The sequence below is a fragment of the Piliocolobus tephrosceles genome, chromosome 10 (genome assembly GCF_002776525.5).
Source record: "Piliocolobus tephrosceles isolate RC106 chromosome 10, ASM277652v3, whole genome shotgun sequence".
NCBI lineage: Eukaryota > Metazoa > Chordata > Mammalia > Primates > Cercopithecidae > Piliocolobus > Piliocolobus tephrosceles.
Window position 1 is genome coordinate 14,738,607 of NC_045443.1, and position 16,751 is coordinate 14,755,357.

Below are 16,751 nucleotides of genomic sequence, written 5' to 3' on the forward strand. Positions count from 1 at the left end.
TCCTTAGCCAGGTGACTCATTCATTCTGATGAACTAACCAGATCTGTACTCATAAACATTTTGTACAGAAACTGACAAGAAATGGATGAATTATACTTCTAGGAATATTTATATTTTAATAAAACATACAGAGACACATGTTTTGGGCTTACTCCAAAAGAGAAAATATGAAATATGGGGTTTTGAGGCAGTGGGGGTGGTGCTTGAGGAATGACACCAAGGCTGGACTTGTGCAGAGGTGGCTCGTGTGGGAGCCCATCGGGTGCTGTTCAGAGACAGAGGTGCACACGCTCCTTCTGAAAGTCCCCTCTCCTCTTCCTAGTGTTATCTTAAATAGAGAGGAAACCATTGGCATGAGACTGTCTTTGTATTATGAGTTCCTATAAACGGCAGACCTAACTTAGTATATAGGCAAACTGAAAACTGATTTGGGAGTCTATTTTTGTAACAAATGGCTGGGTTTCAGCCAATCACAGGCAGCTAACTGAATAGACCATGCCCAAATAAAGCAAATGCCTACCTGTAACCAATCAAGTTATTTGTGGACTTTACTTCCTTGTACAACCTATGAAAGCTCACTGCCCGTGCTGCGGGGTGGAGCTTTCTGAACCTCTTTTGGTTTTGAGTGCTACACAATTCATGAATCACTTTTTGCTCAAATAAATTATATTTCGTCTGTCCAGAGTTTTTCTTTTAACACTAGGTACTTCCAGTTTGTCATTTAGGTCAACAAACTCTCTCTTTGGAAATTCAGTAGTCTTAAGATTGTTTATACCTGACTGTGAATTACTGTTAAATTGATTTCATCCTGACACTTAGCTGAGACAGATTGGTCTTTGTAAATAGAATTTTTCTGTTGGAGGTTCAGCAGGAGGAGGGTCACATTGGAGCATGTCATATTTCTGAAAGAAGGAAAGACCTGGTCCTTGGATAGATAGGCGGGGATCGGAGCCATTAGAGGGCAGCACGCAGGACTTGGGAAGGAGGGTCAAGAGCTGGTAGAGAGGTTCCAGAGACAAACTTAAGCCAAATGCAGTTATATTCCTGCTGATTTTAAGCAAGGAAACATCTCAAATCCCACTACACTATCAGTTTGGCCCTAGTCTGAAGGAGTCCACGAATTCCCATCTGTGGAGGTCTTGGCTCTCCATATTCTCTTAATATGCTTTGGTATAAAAACTAGGATAATTATATGGTATATGGAATGTGTTACAATCTCAGGCTTTGCAGTTAGACAGACTGGGTTTAAATTGTAGCTGTGTTCCTGGAATTTCCACCCTGCTACTTCACAGTGCTCAGGAGAAGATGAAATGGGTTAATGCATGTGGTGCATTATAAGTGCCCAGTAAGTGTTAGCTATTATTACTTACAGTAATCTTACTCATTAGTTGCATGTGTCCCTGCACTGTTTCTTAATCTTTTGTCCTTCAGTTTCCTCATCAGCAAAATTATGATGATAAAGCTTAATTTTGGGTTCCTGGAGTAGGAGGAGTAGATGAGACAGCATAGGTCCTGCACTGACTGTGCTAAATGGAGTAAGTTATTATTGGCTGCTGCTATTTCCTGGTTGAAGGTGAATGTGAGCAAATATAAGCAGAGGAGGCCTCTTTCTTCAGGAATGAGTAAGACAAGTCATAGGTCCTTAGTATGGATAGATTAGCATCCAAGGTTTAGGGGAACTCACATGCTCTGCCCATTCCTACATCCCTTCCATGGCAAATTCCCTATATGTGTATTTCTCTTCTGGATCAGATGCAGAGAATGAGAACACACTGTATCTCAGCCTCCAGGGAGTGCTCATTGGATTGACTAGCTGACATGTAGGAGAATGGAGAAACAAGGGGAAGGCAGAGAGTTGAAAATTAGAAGGCATCTAAGTCTTGCTTTCTAGAACAACTATCCCTACTTGGCACATATCCTGCAATGCTAAGTCTTGTCAAATACCTGGCAAATTGCGCCCATTCTTCAACAAGTAAGGTAGGCTTTACCTTCAGGCTAACGTGATTGGTCTCATTGGTCTCCAGGGGAAAGATATTTTCAGGAGGAATGTGGGACCATTTTTTCTGACGAAGTTCATAATCTTTTTTATATTTTCTGTGAAAGGAATAAAACCCGTCAATAGGTTTTTCTTAGTAGCCACGCCATTCAGCTTCTGAAGACTGGGAGAAGTTTAGAACCCTGGTATGCTCAGGTAGATGTGCGTGGGGGAAGGTAGCCCAATGACAGAACACCATGTTCTCCAAACTGAAAAGTGCTGACTGCCAGTGGACCTGCAAGGGTTTCTGATGGGCTTTTATAGCAGTGGCCCTCAACCTTTTTGACACCAGAGACTGGTTTCCTGGAAGACCATGTTTCCATGGAGGTGGCAGTGGGTGGTTTCAGGACGAGACTGTTCCACCTCAGATCAGGCATTAGATTCTCATAAGGAGCATGCAGTCTAGATCCCCTGCATGCGCAGTTCACGATAGGGTTCACGCTCCTATGAGAATCTAATGCCCTGACTGATGTGACAGGAAGGGTTGCTCAGGAGGTAATGCTCGTTCACCCGCTGCTCAACCTCCTGCTGTGTGGTCGGTTCCTAACAGGCCATGGACTGGGGATTGGGGACCTCTGTTTCCTAGTCTTTCTTTTCTTTTCGCTTCACTTTCCCAGGTTTTTCACTAAGGCAGTCGTTCACGATAGTAAAGGATTTAAACTGATGACATAGAAGGAGTTAGGAAAAAATATAGGAAAAAAATGTGAAGTTGGTAACGCTGACAGGCAAAAATGTTAATTTTTAAACCATCAGAGAATACACCAGATCCCTAAATAAGCCAGTTCCTCTTACCCATCTGTGCCTTTTCAAAAAATATGTTTAAAGAAAATGGAAAAGTACAGAGAAAATGTAACACGACCTATCTCAACTACACAATGTTAAGAATGTATAGTTTCCTTCAGATAGTATCGGTCCCCAGATAGTGTAGGCTGGGGATCAGGCCGTGGACTGGTACTGGTCCATGGCCTGTTAGGAACCAAGCTGCACAGCCGGAGGTGAGAGGTCAGCATTACCACCTGAACTCTGCCTCCTGTCACATCAGCAGTGGCGTTAGATTCTCATAGGAGCGTGAACCCTATTGAGAACTGCACATGGGAGGGATCCAGGTTGTGCACTCCTTATCCTTATGAGAATCTAACTAATGCCTGATGATCTGAGGTGGAGCAGTTACATCCCGAACTCCCCTCACCCCCAAAAAATTGTTTTCCACGAAACCAGTCCCTGGTGCCAAAAGGCTGGGGACTGGGTATAGATGAAGCGGAATTCTTGGGCTATAGAGGATGTACACTTTCAACTTTACAGATATCACCAAATTGCTTCCCAAAACAGTAGTTATCAATTAATTTACCTTCTTATCTTAAGAATTCCCATTTTCTATATTCTTGTCAACATTTGGTATTGATAAACTTTTTTTAACCTTTGTGATGTAAGCGAAGCAGTGTTTCATTATTGCTTTACTTTGCATTTTCTTGATTACTAGTGAGATTATCCTTTCAAATATTTTCTAGCTATTTAGTAGAATATATAGACTCAGAATTATATAGAATTATATATTTATAATTTTGCTCATTTTTCCCTAGTGTGTATCTTTTTCTTATGCTTGTTAACTTACATATGTTCTTAATATATTTTGAGAAATAAATCCTTTGTCTTTTTGTTTTTCAAATACCTTTTCATAGTTTATTACTTCTTTTAACTTTGTTTTCCAGAAAGTTTCGATTTTTATTATGGTCATATTTATATATTTTTTCTTTGACGTCTCCTTTTTTATCTTGACTGAAAAGTACTTTCCTAACCTGACATCATAAAGTCATTTTTATTGGACAGGCACAGTGGCTCACACCTATAATCCCAGCACTTTGGGAGGCCAAGGTGGGTGGATCACTTGAGGTCAAGAGTTGAGACCAGGTTAGCCAACATGGTGAAACCCCATCTCCACTAAAAATATAAAAGTTAGCCAGGTGTGGTGGTGCACGCCTGTAACCGCAGCTAGTACTGAGGCCAAGGCACGAGAATTGCTTGAACCCAGGAGGCAGAGGTTGCAGTGAGCCAAGATGGCGCCACTGCACTCCAGCCTGAGTGACAGTGAGACTCAGTCTCAAAAAAATAAAAATAATTTTAATTTTAAATACTCATTTTTATTAATTTATTGTTTTGAAGTTTGATTTTCACATAATCAAACATTTGAAACTCCACATAAACTATGCTTTAACATTTAAAACTCCATATAAACTATGTCTTTGTGTATTCTTTTAGATATATAATAATAATAAAATATAACATGATACAACATAATAAAAATAACTATTTTCATTTATATAATGCTTATTATATGGTAGTTTGTGTGCATATTTCATTTCTAAACCCTACACCAGCTCAGATGAAGAAATTGAAGCTAAGTTACCTGTTTTAATTTTGCTTTTTACATGTGGAAAGCCTACTTTACCAATATCATTTCTTTTTTCTTTTTTTTGAGATGGAGTCTAGCTCTGTCGCCCAGGCTGGAGTGCAGTGGTGCGATCTCGGCTCACTGCAACTTCTGCCTCCCATGTTCAAGATTCTCCTGCCTCAGCCTCCCGAGAAGCTGGGATTACAGGTACCTGCCACCATGCCCAGCTAATTTTTTGTATTTTTAGGAGAGATGGGATTTTACCACATTGGTCAGGCTGTTCTCGAACTCCTGACCTCATGACTTGCCTGCCTCGGCCTTCCAAAATGCTGGGATTACAGGCGTGAGCCACTGTGTCCGGCCACCAACATCATTTCTTAGCTGACACATACTGTCATCTTTGTCATATTATTAGTTCTTGCTTGTATTTGTTTCTGGAACTGATATTCTTTTCTATTGACCTGTTTTGTCCCTGGTTTGCCTTTGCTTTTTGGTTATTTGACAAACTCATACTCACCTTCTCAAGGCCATGCCTGCCTTAATGTCCCCTAAGCAGAAATGATTATTCTCTTCATATGCTTCCATCTAAGTCTGAGTATTCTTCGAGTAAATGCATGTAAAATAGCATATTACTGACCCTAAGACCTGGAGGCAAGTAGGATGACTATCAAGACCTTAAAGGCTCTTGGGCTCTCACCTCTGTACCCCAGGAGACTCTTGGGACTCAGCAGAGCCAACTGTCATTCATACTGAATTAGGGGATTTCTTAAATGGTTTGCTAGTTTTCTTGCATAGGCCGTTGTAATGGCAAACTGCATGTGTACCACCTGTCTGCCAGGCCCCCTCATGGGCATAGCATTGCACTGGCCATTAGGAAGCCCTATCTCTGCCTCCTGTGTTTAGAGACAATGAGAAACACCTGTTATTATCTTTGATCTTGTGATTTACCCCTATCTTAAACTGATTCCCATTTAGACTTGCTTTTGGGGGGAAGTTTTGGTTTCTTCCCACTCTTCACTAAATGGTAATGGTCGCCACACACTGTAGACCATCACCTATATTTCTGAGCAACACAGTTACAGGAGCCAAGCACTGTTGTCAGATTGAAGAAAATAGTCTACTTCCTTTTCTGGAGAAAACATCAACCATTGTACGGCCGGCTGGACATTCACATGAGAAAGAATAATGACACATAGACCAAAGTGTATAATACACAGATAAAACTGTTGTCTTGTTTAGCTAAGAAATGCCAGTGAACCTGGTAGTATAATAGGGTATTATAAGTTTGGCATTTAACATATGCAGATTAGGAGGTAGTGTGGTATTTACTCACTCATTTATGTATTCAACAAATATTTCTTAGTACACACAATGTCTCTGGCTAGGCATTTGGTAGATCCAAGTTGAGCAGATAAATCTTGGAACTGATGGTGAGAAGGCTTGAGTTCCAGTTCTGGCCCCACCCACTACCTGGTGATAAGACTCTAGAGAAGCCATTTGACTTTCTGGGCTCTCTCTCCTCAAGCTAAAATAGGAGATTTGGAATAAATTGTTTCTAAAACCTCCCCCAGCCTAAATAGCATGCAATGTAATGAGTTTGATGTCTCCCACGATATACCAACATAATACAAATAACTATTTTCATCTATAAATGCTTATTATATGGTAGTTTGTATACACGTTCCATTTCTAATCCTTACAACAGCTCAGATGAAGAAATTGAAGCTAAGTTACCTGTTTAAGTCACTAAGTAACATGCTTAAGACCGCAGAACTAGTAACTCAAAGAACTGGGATTTGAGTTCAGGCATCTCTGGCTCCAAAGCCCTAATCTATTCACTCAATAATATTCTGCCCTTCACATAGTCTTTGATGCAGAATGTCTTCATTATCTTAGGTCAGTCTACAGGCCTCTTTGTGAATGTTCACCATTAGCAGCAGACAACAACAGACCTCTCCTGCTTTCTTTCCCTCCTTGCCTCTCTGGATACCGAGCGCAGGCATGATAGAGGCGACTGTACCTGAGCATCAGGAGAGCGACAAGCAGGAGCAGCACCACAGCTCCGGTGAGGGTGAAGACTGCAATCATCAGGATCTGAGGGCCTGTGGAGGAAAATGCGTTAGGAAGGACCTTTGTCAAGAGAGCAAAGGCATTTCCAAGATTCTAGCTGTACAGTGTAATTTGGGGGAAGGGAAAAGAGAACTCTTTAAAAAAAATTCATCTTTTAGCCAGGCGTGGTGGCTCACACCTGTAATCCCAGCACTTTGGGAGGCTGAGGCAGGTGGATCACGAGGTCAGGAGATCGAGACCATCCTGGCTAACACGGTGAACCCCTGTCTCTACTAAAAATACAAAAAATTAGCTGGCCATGGTGGTGGGTGCCTGTAGTCCCAGCTACTCGGGAGGCTGAGGCAGGAGAATGACGTGAACCCGGGAAGCAGAGCTTGCAGTGAGCTGAGATTGAGCCACTGTACTCCAGCCTGGGTGACAGAGCGAGACTCTGTTTGAAAAAAAAAAAATTATCTTTCATTAATTTCTCTCTGGTAACATAAGTCCTGTGTCTCTACTCTCTGAACAGTCAGGGAAAGTGGCTTCATTTTGGCTATTCTGACAGCATATACATCTCTATTCTTTCTAACAGCAATCACCAAACGTTACACAAACATAAAATAGTTCATAGCACACAAAAAAATGTTGATGGTAGAAGCCTACCTGGTGTCCTTGAAACCAGTATACCTAAGAAGGGTTCATAGAGGATGAGACATGTTTTTGTTATTGTTTTTTTTCTTTTTGAGATGGAGTCTCACTGTCACCCAGGCTGGAGTGCAGGGGTACAATCTTGGCTCACTGCAACCTCTGCCTCCCTGGTTAAAGCGAGTCTCCTGCTTCAGCCTCCAGAGTAGCTGGGATTACAGGCGTGTGCCACCATGCCAAGCTAATTTTTATATTTTTTGTAGAAATGGGGTTTCGCCATGTTGCTGGTCATGAACTCCTGGCCTCAAGCGATCCGCCTGCCTCAGTCTCCCAAAGTGCTGGGATTACAGGCGTGAGCCACCACACCCAACTGAGACAACTTGTTTTTAAATACAGAGCATACACTGGAAGAAAAGTAAGTCAGTATAGAATATGAAGTGACAGTGTTGCATGCCGGTTCTTTCTAAGCTCTCCTGGGTTAGTGAGGGAAGTCAATGAAGAATGGGATTTTATTTACTAGAACACTAGTGTGTGGGTGGAGTTGTATAGATGGAGTAAGTTGACAGACTGTCAGAAGAGTAAGTGGAATCCGGGAAAATGTGGATCCAACCCAAGGAATCACTGAAGCAGTGTCTGAGTATGCAAAGGAATACTCCCACACAGAGAAGGACAGCAACAATAAGACTGCATGGGAAAGTCGTGGTTCGTATATGCCGCAATGAATCCCTATTAGGAAGTCAGTAGGTTCAAGAATTAAAAACGGAATAGATTCCAAGCAATAGACAGAATGTGTGAGAAGCTGGGAAGTGATTAGGAATATGGTGAAGAAGACATATTTCTTTATACAGCAAGGAAAGAAAAGAGAAACCCAATCAGGAATTCTAAGGAAAAAATGTTCCTGGAAGGCATAGTCCAAAAGTGAAACAAAGTAAAATGTGCCCTGACTTTGAGAATTAGGTATTTAAAAAGGAGAGAAAATCAATTTTCCTTTGTGGTACAAAAGGGAGACATTGGGGCTATATAGAAAGATGTTGGCCAGGCATGGTGGCTCATACCTATAATCCCAGCACTTTGGGGGGGCTGAGGGACTGATCACCTGAGGTCAGGAGTTCAAGACCAGCCTGGCCAAGATGGCAAAACCCCGTCTCTACTAAAAAAACAAAAAATTATCTGGATGTGGTGGTGGGTGCCTGTAATCCCAGCTGTTTGGGAGGCTGAGGCAGGAGAATCGCTTAAACCCAGGAAGTGGAGGTTGCAGTGAGCCGAGATTGTGTCACTGCACTTCAGCCTGGGCAACACAATGAGACTCCATCTCAAACAACAACAAAAACAACAACAAAAAAAAACAAAAAACAAAAAAAAAAAAAAGAAAGATGTTATCATGTATACATAATGAAAATGTTTCCTTGTTTTCAACTTATAGAATCAAGTTATAGGTAAAGAACAGAGGTCTTTATTTTGGTTACCAAATAAATATTATCAACCCTGGCAAAGAAAAATATAGGAGAATTTTGGAGATGGGAAGCAGGTAGAAGAAAGAACTGTGGCACTAACATCTTCATCTTACAAAGTGGGAGGCAAGATATTTTATATACAACTGATGGGACAACACTAGAAGCTCATGCATTTTAATTAAAATGAAAAAGGTGTTCAATAATTGTACTGACAAAAGAGATATAACTATATGGGAAGAAGTGAGAAAGAGGGCTAGCGAAGATGAGCTAAATCTTCATGTATCAATACAAAAAATTAATAGATAACTGCTAAAGCTTATGCATCAAGAAATAGAAGCATCTTATTTAGATATGCAAAACACTAAAAGCAGAAATGACTGAGAGAGCGGAGATGTGCAGAGGCGGGATCAGGCACATTCACTTTCCATTAGAAACACATCTGCTACTGGATTTTAAAATCATGTGTGTGGATTTTTCTTTTTCTGAGACAGAGTTTCGCTCTTTTTGCCCATGTGGAGTGCAATGGCACGATCTCGGCTCACTGCAACCTTCACTCCCCCAGGTTCAGATTCTCGTGCGTCAGCCTCCCAAGTAGCTGGGATTACAGGCACACGCCACCATGTCCAGCTAATTTTCTGTATTTTTAGTAGAGGTGGGGTTTCACCACGTTGGCCAGGCTGGTCTCGAATTCCTGACCTCAGGTGATACGCCCACCTTGGTCTCCCAAAGTGCTGGGATTACAGGCGTGAGCCACCGTGCCCAGGCATATGTGAATTATTCTGTGCTAAAATGTCATTGATGTAGGTGCCCCTGAAAAGAAGGTATTAGGATCTCTTTATGAAAGCAGCATCCTAAACCCTCACGCTGTATTCTCTATCATGGCACCGTAAACTCCTGGGGGTACAGTCCATGTCCTACTTATTTATTCCTGTTCATCCTTATACCTTTGGCACCCAGCACAAGACCTGGTATGTGGTAAAGTATCAACAAAAATGGCTAATAAAAAATAATAGAAGAAAAACCTGGCCCCGGTCATCTTATTGCCTGAGAAGAGGCAAGGACAAGGTGCTTGGACATTAAAATACATAAATAAATTCATATAGAAAGACTCCTGTGCCATTAGGGATCTCATGTCCCGTGTATTTTAAAACTGTTTTTGTTTAATCACATTATGTCCTTCTGAAGTAGATGGTTTAGCTTGGGGTAAATACTACAGCTCTTTTGTGTGAGGGCTGAATTTGAAGGGTTTATGCTTTGCAAACATGTGACTTTGCCTCTATTACCTTGTTTTGTGTTCAGGGGAAAATCTCAATGGTGAAAATGTGAACTTTGGATTTCTTCTCTCAACTGAGCAGAAATACATTCATACTTTGGAGTTGAACTTGCATCATGGGCACATCTAACTGGTGAATTCTGTTTGTCACTACAAACACCACTTCCATCACTATCACCACCATTGCCACTACCACCATTCTCACGCCCTAAACCCCAGACAGAAAACAAAAGTGAGTACAAGAAATACATTTTCAACACTCACTGGTCTATCAAATTCTATGAAATTTGCACATCCTCTAGACTATAAACTGGAGGGAATAAGGGGACTCCACTCCTCAGCCCACCTCAATTCTCTGCCTCCTACAGTATGAACATCTCACTGTACTAGATATAATTATAATATTTATATATAGTATTTAAATATACTACGTAAATGTAGTCATTTTTAATCAAACATGCTTTTTAGTTTTGCCTTTTAGATAAACGCAGTATCGCCATCTAAATTCCAAGGTTAAGCTTCTGCTGCCTTCTGGTGGCTGCTGTAGTTATCGCATTCTAATTAACTCATCTCACAATGAATGAGACAGTATAACCTCCAGGTCAAATGACATTAGGGTTGGAAGGAACCTGATAAACTTCTTGATTTAACAGGGGAAGAAACTCACACTTAGAAAAGAGAAATAAACTGACTGAAATTAACAGAGTATAGATGAGTACTGGAGTCCAGAGTAGAAATATACTCCGTTATCTCACGTTGTCATTCATTCATTCATTTATTCATTCCAAGGCTCTGTGTTGGGGCAAGGAGATATGAATAAAGAATAAGCCCTGAGGGTGCGCGGTGGCTCACGCCTGTAATCCCAGCACTTTGGGAGGCCAAGGCGGGTGGATCACGACGAGGTCAGGAGATCGAGACCAGTCTGGCCAACATGGTGAAACCCCATCTCTACTAAAAATATAAAAATTAGCCAGCCATGGTGGCAGGTGCCTGTAATCAATCCCAGCTACTCGGAAGGCTGAGGCAGGAGAATGGCGTGAACCTGGGAGGTGGAAGTTGCAGCGAGCCGAGATCGCGCCACTGCCCTGCCCCAGCCGCAACACTACCACAAAACGCCTTCAAAAAAAAAAAAAAAAAAGCTAACGAAAGATGAGATTCAAGTTAGATCTTGAGGATGAGTATATGTTTCCCATCTCTATGGAGATGTGATAAATTCTATTCAGAGGAAGCAGCATAAATAAGGACACAGTGGCATAAATTTGCACGACCCTTTAAGGAAGTAGAGAGGAGGTTGAGGGAATGGGGAAGGCATAGGTGAGTAAAAGATAAAGCTGGAGAAGTAGGGAGATTACAGGCACTTTGTGCTGTATTAAGTATTTTAGACTGTATTCTGTAGGTAAAGCAGAGTTGCCAATTGGCATGTTAGCAACAGGGCAGTGACATGACTGGACTTGTGCTTTCTTTCTGGTAGCAGGATGGGTTGGATGGAAGTGGGCAGGACTAATGCAGGAAGTCAGTTGGACGTCATTGTGATACAGGAAGCAGATGCTGAGGACTTGGAAAGGAGGACGGGCACCAAATGTGCATTGTCTATTGCTGTTTCCCAGGTGCTCAGAACATTGTCTGGCATTAAGTAAACATCTTGGTTAAATAAATGAAAGAACAGGGATGGTGTAATCTCCTGGTGAAATGTTTCATTACTTAGTAGCTGTGTGCACACAGATGAAAGTTCTAGTCATGCATATCTTATTTCTATACTATTTCAAAGGTTGAGTTGCTGAAGCGGCTTCATTGTCTGGGGACATACCCAAGGTTCGTCATCTCGTGACGAGAAGGTTAAGGACACAGACACAAACACGGAGCAGGGTAAGGAGCGGAAAGTGTAATAGGCAGGAAAGAAGAGAACAGCTCACCCGTAGAGAGGTAGGAAGGCTCTGAAGGGAAAAATCCCTGCTTGTGATGGGAAGCAGTAGGTTATATAGGGATGCTTGAGGAGGCTGTGTCTGATTTATATAGGGCCCAGGGGATTGGTTTGACCAGTGTGCCATTAACACAGCCCACGAAGAAACTGGCCCTCTCACCCTAATCTTGTATTATGCAAATATGGCCTCTGCCTGGCTGGCGCCATGACACCCACACATGTGGCTTTACCTGGCCGGCACAACGACACCCCCCACACATGGCTACAAAGGAAAGGGAGGGGAAATCGCTATATTGGGTGGACCTGGCTTTTAGTACAGCTATGCGAACTTCCAGCTTGCTTATTCTCGCAGCTCAGCTTTTCAGGCTGCTTTTTGCTAGAAAAGAAATGGTTTGGAGGCTGTTTTCAATTAAAAGAAAAAGCCTGGCCGGGCGCCGTGGCTCACATCTGTAATCTCGGCACTTTGGGAGGCTGAGGTGGGCGGATCACGTGAGGTCAGGAGTTCAAGACCAGCCTGCCCAACATGGCGAAGCCCCATCTCTACTAAAAACACAAAAAATTAGCCAGGCGTGGTGGCAAGCACCTGTAATTCCAGCTACTGGGGAGGCTGAGGCAGGAGAATCGCTTGAATCCGGGAGGGAAAGTTCGCAGTGAGCCAAGATTGCACCACTGTACTCCAGCCTGGGTGATAGAGCCACACAGTGTCTCCAAAAATAAAGAAGAGTAAGAAAAGAAAAGAAAAAGACTTACTGAGGACTCTAGTACCCTCGCTACCTGCCTAAATAAGTTTTTTAACTCCTATATTATCGCTTCATTGGTAAAGTTTAGAGCTAAATGTAGTAAGTAAGGAGAACTAAGTAAGTAAGGAGAACTCTCTCAAAAAATACTTTTTGAGAAGTTCAGCACTTTACAGATCACAGACCTATTGAATAACCAAAACACCAAAAAACTTGAAGGAAATATATTAAAAACACAAACCTAACATTGTCACTGATAGTTATAATTAAGAAGAAAAAAAGCATAATTTCAACTCAAAAAGTTACAAAAGGAAGAAGTTGAGAGTTGCAGAAGCCCATGAGAAAAGAGATATATTTCAGAAGTCAAGTTTGGTTTAAAACTAGAAAGCTTGAAGATGGTTCCAGAAATAGTTTTAAAAGCTTATTAAATAAAACTCGACTTTAAAAAGCAATCATAGCAATAAATCTGAAATCAGCTCAGTATTGCTTATTGTCTAGAAGAATGCTATCTTCATTCCCCCCTCCCTCATTGCATTAATCAGCTGCTAATGCCTGTTGGATAAAAGTACAGGAATCATTTTGGACTAAATTTGACTCAGAGTGAAAGAAAACTAGAAATGTAGGTATAGCTCTGACACAAGCAAGCCCTTCAAAGCAGAAACATTCCCTTTATATCAGATCAAACTTTCAGAGTTTCTGGCTGTAGAGCAGAGCTGGTATAAAAATATTTGTAGCTTATAATTTTTAATACTTTTTGAAAATAATAAAGTAATACAGAGTCATTGTGGAAATTTTGGAAAATTCAGAAAAATAGAATAAAGCAAAAAAATATCTTCCAGGATCCCATCACTCAGAGGACACCACTCTTAACAGTTTAACATATTTCTTTCCAGTCTTATTTCTATACATTGTTTTACAAAGTTAGAATCTCATTAAATAAGAAGCTATATTTTTCTATTACTTTACATCATAAGTTTTCTCATGTCATTTAACATTTTTTGTAAATAATTATTTTAATTGGTTGCCTGATGCTCCATTTGTGAATATATTATAATTTTATAATTTTTTTTTTTTTTTTTTTTTTGAGGCAGGGTCTTGCTCTGTCATCCAGGCTGGTGTTTAGTGGCACAATCATGGCTCACTTCTGCTCCGACTTACTGGGCCCAAGTGATCCTCCCACCTCAGCCTCCTGAGTAGCTGGGACCACAGGTATGCACCACTATGTCTACTCATTTATAATTTTTCCTTTTTTTTGAGATGGAGTCTTGCTCTGTTCCCCAGCCTGGAGTGCAGTGGTGTGATCTCGGCTCACGGCAACCACTGCCTCCTGGATTCAAGCAATTCTTCCGCCTCAGTCTCCTAAGTAGCTAGGATTACAGGCACATGCCATCATGCCCAGCTAATTTTTGTATTTTTAGTAGAGACAGAGGTTCACCATGTTGGTCAGGCTGGTCTTGAACTCCTGACCTCGTTATCCACCCACTTCAGCCTCCCAAAGTGCTGGGATTACAGGCATAAGCCACCACTCCCAGCTTTAATTTATAAATTTTTGTAGAGATGGGATCTCACTGTGTTGCCCAGGCTATCTTTAACTTCTGGCCTCAATCAATCCTCCCACCTTGGCCTCCCAAAGTGCTGGGATCACAGGCGTGAGCCACCATACTTGGCTCTAAATAATTTTATTGATGATGTTTCTACTTTTTTTTTTTTTTTAATCTTTGGACTAAATATTTGTCCAGATTTAGGACTATTTCCTAAAGACTTTTTCCTAGTCACATGGAATTACTGCTCATTATGGCAGGCCCTGGCCGAGCCAGTCATGGACAGATTTTCCTGAGACCTCATTGCCCGGGAGATCCTGACTGGCCCTTCCTGCTGCGGATGGTCAGTGTGCAGCCTGCAGGGGTGAAAGCTGGCCAAGTCATGTTAGGGCTATTCATGACATGATAGGACCTAATCTTAATTAGGTGGGTAACTATCACTGCAGCCCAAATATGTGTCCAGGGAGGGAACAGGGGAGACTATAAAGGCCAGGATTACTGGTCACCCCTCAGCCTGATATGTCAAGTATTTCTTGCTGAAATACACAACCTTTTAGCTTATTGCAGTAAAATGTAACTGGAGTAAGAATGTATGTCTCTGTGCTCATTTTTGCCAGTTGTGAAACCCAGTTTTCTGTGGAATAATTTATGTCAAATGGTAAGACATATTTTAAAGACAGGTATAGCTAAATTAGAATAAGAATATTTTCTTTCTTTCCTTTTTTTTTTTTTTTTTTTTTTTTTTTTTTTTTTTCTCTGTTGCCCAGGCTGGAGTGCAGTAGAACGAAGATAGCTCATTGCAGCCTCGATTTCCTGGGCTCAAGTGGTCCTCCCACCTCAGCCTCCCAAGTAGCTGGGACCTCAGGTGCACACCACTATGCCTGGATAATTTTTTTTTTCTTTTAGTATTTTTGGTGGAGACAGGGTTTCACCATGTTGCCCAGGCTGGTCTCAAACTTCTAGGCTTAAGCAGTCTTCCCTCCTTGGCTTCCCAAAGTGCTGGGATTACAGGCATAAGCCACCACGTCTGGCCAGAAATCAGTGTTGAATCAGAACTATAATATCATTCATTGTGCAGGGAAGTAAAGACCACATTTACAAACCCAGCAAATCAAACTGGGATAGCAGACAAAACACAGCAAAAAGCACAGGCTAATTACATAAACAACAGAGTTTACTTTTCTTACCAGGAAAACAGTGTCAGGGAAAGAAAATTCATTAGGGATATCTTACCGCGGCCTGTAATATCATTAGGAAGTTTAGAGTTTTTCCAAGTGAATGTGGGGCTCATATCCACAGGGTAGGTCTGATTTACGTGGGTATCATAGGTCAAAAGAACCTTGTACTGTGTCAGGGCACAAAAAAGGAAAAGGATGAATAGTAAATCATTTTAGAACAAATTCTGGTGAGATTAATGATTCTACTCAATGACACTTGATTTACATAACACTTCTCAGTGAAAAAAGGCAACTGTTAACCACTAGTTAGGATTGTTTATTGGTTCCCAGCATGAACATGGATATAAGTTCAGATGGACCGATTAGTTTCCTGTTTCTTTATGCCCATACACTACACCATTAACTCCTGTCTGTCCAGCACAGATTCTGTGGGCCTTTAGTGAACTAGTTCAAGTCTTTCATTTTTCAAATGTTAAACTAGAGGCCAAGAAATATTAAATGGCTAGCTCCAAGTCACATGACAAATGAAACACTAGTGTTTTCTACAATATTAAGTTGCTTTTGAAAAAAGCTCTCAAGAAAACGCAGCAGAGCTAAAATCCATTATGTCATTTTTGATATATGTCAAGGGGCCCTGAAATAACTACACTTCTTAACTTCTATCAGTTACTTAATTTTCTAATCTCTTCTATTCCTTGGCTCTAACATACTTTTCTTGTACATGACACTAATTAGTTTCTAAAATAAAGGATTTCATTTTCAAGTAATTTGCCAATGGAAATATTAATATATTCTTAAATTACTGCTGCATATATTGAGTCAATTTTGTAAGGGCGATCTGAAAGATGACTTGATATGGTTTGGCTGTTTCCCCATCAAATCTCAGCTTGAATTGTATCTCCCAGAATTCCCATGTGTTGTGGGAGGGACCCAGGAGAGGTAATTGAATCACAGGACAGGTCTTTCCCCTGCTATTCTTGTGGTAGTGAATAAGTCTCACGAGATCTGATGGTTTTATAAGAGGTTTCCCCTTTCACTGGCTCTTATTCTCTCTTGCCTGCTACTATGTAAGATGTGCCTTTCGCCTTCCACCATGATTGTGGGGCCTCCCCAGCCATGTGGAACTGTGAGTCCATGAAACCTCTGGGAAAAAAAAAATTTTTTCTCGTTTTTGGGGAAGAAAAGGAGGTTTAATTTGACTTACAGTTCCACAAGACTGGAGAGGTCTCATAATCATGGTGGAGGGTGAAAGGCACTTCTTACATGGTAGCAGCAAGAGAGAATGAGGAAGAAGCAAAAGCAGAAACCCCTGATAAACCTGTCAGATCTCGTGAGAACTTATTCACTATCACGAGAATAGCACAGGAAAGACCGGCCCCCATGATTCAGTTACCTCCCTGGGTCCCTCCCACAACACATTGGAATTCTGGGAGCTACAACTCAAGTTGAGATTTTGGTTGGGACATAGCCAAACCACATCAATGACCATCCTTTTAAATTTACCACTGTACCCTCAAAATGTTCTAGAC

At 41.3% G+C, this 16,751-nt stretch overlaps 1 protein-coding gene across 1 annotated transcript in view; it reads right to left on the reverse strand.

Moving 5' to 3' along the window:
• Positions 1 to 16,751, reverse strand: part of GUCY2C (guanylate cyclase 2C) — an 83,845-nt gene that overhangs the window by 41,109 nt on the left and 25,985 nt on the right. The window contains exons 10-12 of the mRNA XM_023226143.1: positions 15,278 to 15,389; positions 6,445 to 6,526; positions 1,989 to 2,094 (exon numbers count right to left, since the gene is read on the reverse strand). Coding sequence (XP_023081911.1) covers positions 1,989 to 2,094; positions 6,445 to 6,526; positions 15,278 to 15,389 — 300 coding nt within the window. The remainder of the gene's footprint in view (positions 1 to 1,988; positions 2,095 to 6,444; positions 6,527 to 15,277; positions 15,390 to 16,751) is intronic.